The sequence below is a fragment of the Centruroides sculpturatus genome, unplaced genomic scaffold (genome assembly GCF_000671375.1).
Source record: "Centruroides sculpturatus isolate CEXI.00-Female unplaced genomic scaffold, Cexi_2.0 scaffold113, whole genome shotgun sequence".
NCBI classification, from domain to species: Eukaryota; Metazoa; Arthropoda; class Arachnida; order Scorpiones; family Buthidae; genus Centruroides; species Centruroides sculpturatus.
The window spans coordinates 485,631-491,341 of record NW_019385770.1 but is presented as its reverse complement, the minus strand read 5'-3'; the positions used below and the strand labels follow the sequence as shown (position 1 = coordinate 491,341).

Here is a 5,711-nt window from a genome sequence, read left to right as displayed (position 1 = left end):
ATTTTTTGGTTCTTACAACAAATTTAAAAACAATATTTTTATAAATAATTTGAATTGAGAGTTGTACTCTATGTTTAATGCTTTAATATTCTTAATATGTTATATTCTCAGAAATAAATAATTATGAATAATTTGTTATTTTATTAAAATATCAGTTTGTTGTTACATAGACATGTAGATTACTTTCTTAATTTAATAATAACTATAATTTAACTTAACAACTTAATATATAACAAATTATAGTTATTTATCTACATTTTATCATTTACAGGTGATCAGTATTTTGCTTGCTGTATTAGTAATAAATCAGATGAAGAGAGAAAACCGTTCATCACAAGATATTAATGAAAGCCATCATACATATCTGTGATTCTATTTTATTTCATTTTATTACAAAGTATTAAATTTAGCAGATATTCTTTTTAAAAATGAAATGTATAAGTATATGAATGCCATGAAAGAATAATTAATTAAATAATTGTTGCCATATTTCTTTATCTAGAAAATTATACTTATTTAAAAAGTGTTCAAGGTCATAGACAGGAAAAAATCTTGGAGTTTGAACCCTCCCTATTTCTGTACCATATCTTTTATTGAGTGCTAAATAACTGCATTTTCTAATTTGTCATGCCTTTAGGAATATAGATTTATTCAATTAATCGATTTATACATTTACCACAATGACTATATGATGTTTATCAAGGAAATCCAAGTTACAATAACAATGATATTTCTAATTTCTGTATTTTCCAATATCAAGATATATACTGTATATTAATTTTAATACAGTTATATTTAAAATATTAACAATGTAATTATTTTAGAAATTTAATCATTTTGATCAGTACTGACATACAATGTAGAAAATTGGTAATAAATTCTACAATTTACAGCTTTTACAATTTATAATTCAAAAGATGTTCTAAAGGACTTGATATAACATTAATGATTTCATATTATTAAAACATTTTCATTAATTAAAAAGAAAGATTCAAATATTTTAAATTAACAAAGCATATATGAGATGAGTGAAATAAGTAATTTAAAAAAGCCAAAGTTACTAGAATTATAAGTACCACTTTAAAACTGAAATAATTTTTTTTTGCATTTTACCCAGAGTGGAAATAGAGAATAAATTTCAAATTATGTTAATTTTTTTCACCGCGTTTATAATTATTTGGATATTAACATGAATAAAGAAATAAATTTTTCATTTTTAAGTCATTTTGCCCTGTAGACTTAAGAGGGCTTTTTTAATTATATCCATCATGGGTTTGACCAGTCCACAATGGTGCAGCCAAGGCGAGAGATGGAGCTTGATATATCCAGGATGAACAACTCATGAAAAATTCCTGAGGTTGCTTGTCTGGATTTGATCCTGGATCCCCAGTGCAGTACGCTGATGCCTTAACTATCTCAGCCATCTGTCCATCAATGTGAGATATTTTATGATGCAACATTAGTCATGTTAAATAATAATTTTAAACTAATTCTGTGCTACACTGAATAAATTAGATGTGTAATATTCCACCCAAATAGACAGTCAGTTATCTAATCAATACTAAGATTGTGACTTGAAAATTAATCAATAGCCTAATGCATTACTGATTTTATTAATTTGTCCTCAATCATGCTACAGCTAAGTGTTTTTGTAAGTGTGGAAAAACAGAAATTTTGTATTATTTATTTTCTATAAAATATTAAATATTAGTATATATTAAAAATTGTTTATATTCAGTTTGGCTAAAGATAAACAAATGGTTCAAAATCATTTATAAGGTATATTAAATTTTGGTTTAGCTGCTAAGTAAATCTTATTTAGATTCTAATGTTTTAATAATCAAACTATTAAACTATTTTGTATTATCTTGGACTACATTGTGGCTAACTAATAATTAATAACTAATGTTTCATTATTTTTCTATGAATAAAACTTTTAAATAGTTAATAAATTGAAAACAATTAGTCATGTTCAGTAATGCATAATTCTTCGTAAGTTTAACTATGCTGTAATCCTGAATTTGTTTATAACTAATTCTTGATTCAGTCCACTTCTAGAATTTTAAGTAATTCAGTCAGCATACGTTTTGTATGCTAAAACTTGCTACTGATTTAATCTTTTTTATTGCATTATTATTGCCAGTACTACTCACTTGAAAAATAACCATACCTATTGGTTTAAGTATTGTATATATTTTTTCTTCATTGATGATAAAATTATGGCTACAATAAATGAATAATCTCTTTTATTACTACCTGACTGACTTGGGATACCATTCAAAGATACCGAGAATAATTCTCTGCTCTGCCTACATCAAATAGATTTCTTAATTAGCATTCTGCATTCCTGAATATGATCCTGGAATTAAATTAGTGTTTTTGAGTGTATAACTGATGAAAAACTTTGATAAATTCATATATCTAAAAATTTGTTATATATTAAAAATATGTATCAGTATCAGATATTTCTATAAATAAATCCTGGGCTTTTTATGAATATAAAATATATTACATTCATAAAAATTTTTCATGTAAAATAGTGATAATAAAAGATAAGTCTAGGCTTCCAAAACTTTATATATTAATAAAAATTATGTCATTGGTCATAAGAAAAGTCATAATATTCATCAGCTTCTTCATAGTTGTGCTTCAATATCTTGATGATATTCTCTTTTGTCTTCGTTTTTTTTTTATTATTTTCTAATTCTTTAGATTCTTGAGATTCACCATTTTCAACCAATGTTTCAGTTTAAGCTTAGTGTTGAGTTTCTCTTGTAGTATTTAAAATCCATTTTTCCTATTCCATAATCTTCAGTTTTCAAATTTTCTTGAAATTGATTCTTTCTTGACGCTGAAAATAGGATAAATTAATCATTATTGATATATTCATCATAACGATGGATATTCTATTACATTGAAAGGGTGTCTGCATTTCCTGTCCTTTACTTTAGAATTCTCTGAAATTAGTAAAGTTCCATAAGATTATTTTATATGCTAGATAAAACTATTAAACATTTTCATAATAAATTTATTTGGAATGAATTAAATTCTCAGACATTTAAACTGGGATGATAATAAGTTCTATAAATTTGATTGTGATTATTTCATTTATTATTCATTTTTATTGAAACTGTCTTCAATAATTTAGATTTTTATTGAAAATCCACTAAATAAATAGCATAAATTGTGTTGCTAACTGTACTGATATTGTTGTATATGCAATTTAACAATTATCAGATATTGATATACAGTGAACCTATCTCTCAAATCTCAGGATGAGGAAAATGTTGAGATAAACAGGTTGTGAGATATAGAGGTTCCTACACAGTAAACAGTAATAGGTTTGGTTTGATTGGATGTACTGTATTTTATTAATACAATAGCAAATACAATACATACCTGTATTAGGTATTAATAAAACATTTGTCACACACTATACCTTAACAGAAATAGTTTCTGATGCCTGACTTTCTTCAACAAATAAGATGTAAGCCAAACTCTTAGTCAATCACAGAAAAACATCATTAATTGCAACTACATATTGTATTGGAAGGGATATTTTGCAACTACAATTTATACTATCAAAATGTATTCACTGAACTGTTAATTTATACCTGACATTTCAGTCTCTAATTTGAGATATAAAAGTTTTGGGAGAAAATCATTTGAAAAAAACATGGGAAATATATTGAATTTATGCTGAAAACATAGGGGATAAAATAAATTTCAAGATAAAGAGGTTTACAAAATAAACATATATGAGATAGACAAATTCAATTGTATAACTTGCAACATAGTTTTTTATAATGCTGAAAATTTTTCATAAAATAAGTTTTTCAAACTGACTTTTTGATATTCATTCATATGTATTAAAAAATGTAAATATGAGACTACAACAATATATGACAATATTATTGTTTAGAAGAGTTATATTAATAAATCACCTATTACACAGGTCAACAGTGGTTTTGGTGCCCAGGTATTTTGAGCTGATTTCATATGAATTTGATGTCCTGAATTCAAATATGGCATTAGTTTTTGCCTAGGAGCTCTAATTTTTAAGATATAGCATTTTAGCGAAATATATGTTTCAATATCTTAAGTTAAATCCATGNAAAGAGTTAAAAAGAAGAAAAAGTATATTTTAAATATTAATGAATTTAGTGGGGTTCTGGGACATTTCCTGAGCATCACAGATCTTAATCATCTACAAAAATTTTGTCATATATTTGAGAATTTGACCACCCCTGAATCTATTATTAATAAAAACTTTTCATTTTTTTATATATTGCTGTAACATTTCAATTAAGAAGTCCTTATAAGAACCTACATTACATTTAATAATACAAAATGTGATTGTAATGTTATATGTAGGCTACTTATGGAATGATTAAAATAAAAAATATATTTTCAATGACCTTAAAAATTGTACATATCAAAATTTAATAATGATAAGATTAAATTATAAATGTAAAAAAAATTTCGCATAACCCTGGGGATAGAACCCAAATCCAAAAGCTCTTCATATGACACTAATTAATGCAAGTTTATACATTAGTCTTCTGTTTAGGTATTAATAGTTCTAGTTTGGGGTCTTGATCAAATAATTGCAGATTTCAATTAATAAAACAAATTTATTAAGCGCTCGAATACTGTACAGAGTGCCAGCAGTGTCGTACACGTGGTCAGACAGACTGTCCGGGAGACAAAGACTGAAAACTAAGGGCACGGTAAGTGTTGCCAGGTTGGCCACATACTCCCTCCCCAGTGACAACGCTCAGGAACTTAGAAGGGAAACGTACAGTTCGTCCAGAACGAGTCGTCCGTGGAAAAGGTGCCTGGATTTGCGTGGTCTCATCCGGTAGGTGGTCGTTTCTATCGACAGGTCCATCGTCACTGTTGGAGAATGGCGAAGGGGTGGTTGTAACTTTCAGAAAGAAAGCGGGTTTGAGGCGGTCGATTGAAACAGTTTGCTTTCCTCGAGGTGTATCTAAGTCAAAGTGTTTCTCTGAGCGTCGTAAGACACGGAAAGGGCCATCATAGATTGGTTGTAATGGTTTGCGTGATGCATCATGACGCACGAAGACGTGTGAGGCAGTCATCAACTCAGGGTGTAAAAATATATTTTTAGAAGAGTGGTGGACATCTCTGACTGGACGAATCGACCTCATGTGATCTTTTAACCTGCAGATCAATGTAGGAAAATTATTGGCAGAAGTAGTCTCATGGTCAGCGAGGAGATCAGAAGGCAGTGCAATGGGTTCGCCGTACGTAATCTCTGCTGCTGTAGTGTTATAATTGGGGATGACATAGGATCTTAGCCCCAAGAGGATGGTTGGGAGTTTAGCAACCCAATTATCAGTCAGCTGAGCTCTCAGCGAGGACTTGAGCTGACGATGCCACCGTTCAATTTTTCCGTTTGCGGCTGGGTGGTAAGCTGTTGTCTTAATGTGGTTAATTCCCAGGGCTTTGGTGAGGTCAGCAAAAAGTTGACATTCAAACTGGCGACCCCTGTCAGTGGTTATAACACGTGGTATGCCAAAGCGTGCAATCCATGTAGAAAGGATTACATTGGCTATAGTCTCAGCTGAGATGTCTGCCACCGGTATGGCTTCTGGCCAACGTGAAAATCTGTCTATGATTGTTACTAGATAAGTAAAACCTTGGCAAGATGGCAAGGGACCCACTATATCGACGTTGATGTGAAAAAA

The 5,711-nt window shown here is 29.3% G+C and overlaps 1 protein-coding gene across 3 annotated transcripts in view; it reads left to right on the top strand.

The window, feature by feature from the left end:
- The window catches only part of LOC111641961 (tetraspanin-9-like), a 51,932-nt gene extending 47,824 nt beyond the window's left edge, over positions 1-4,108 (top strand). For all 3 annotated transcript variants that reach the window (XM_023388213.1, XM_023388215.1, XM_023388214.1), the window contains exon 9: positions 272-4,108. In XM_023388213.1, the coding sequence (XP_023243981.1) occupies positions 272-370 (99 nt within the window). In that variant the 3' untranslated portion in view covers positions 371-4,108. The remainder of the gene's footprint in view (positions 1-271) is intronic.
- The last annotated feature ends 1,603 nt before the right edge of the window (positions 4,109-5,711 follow it).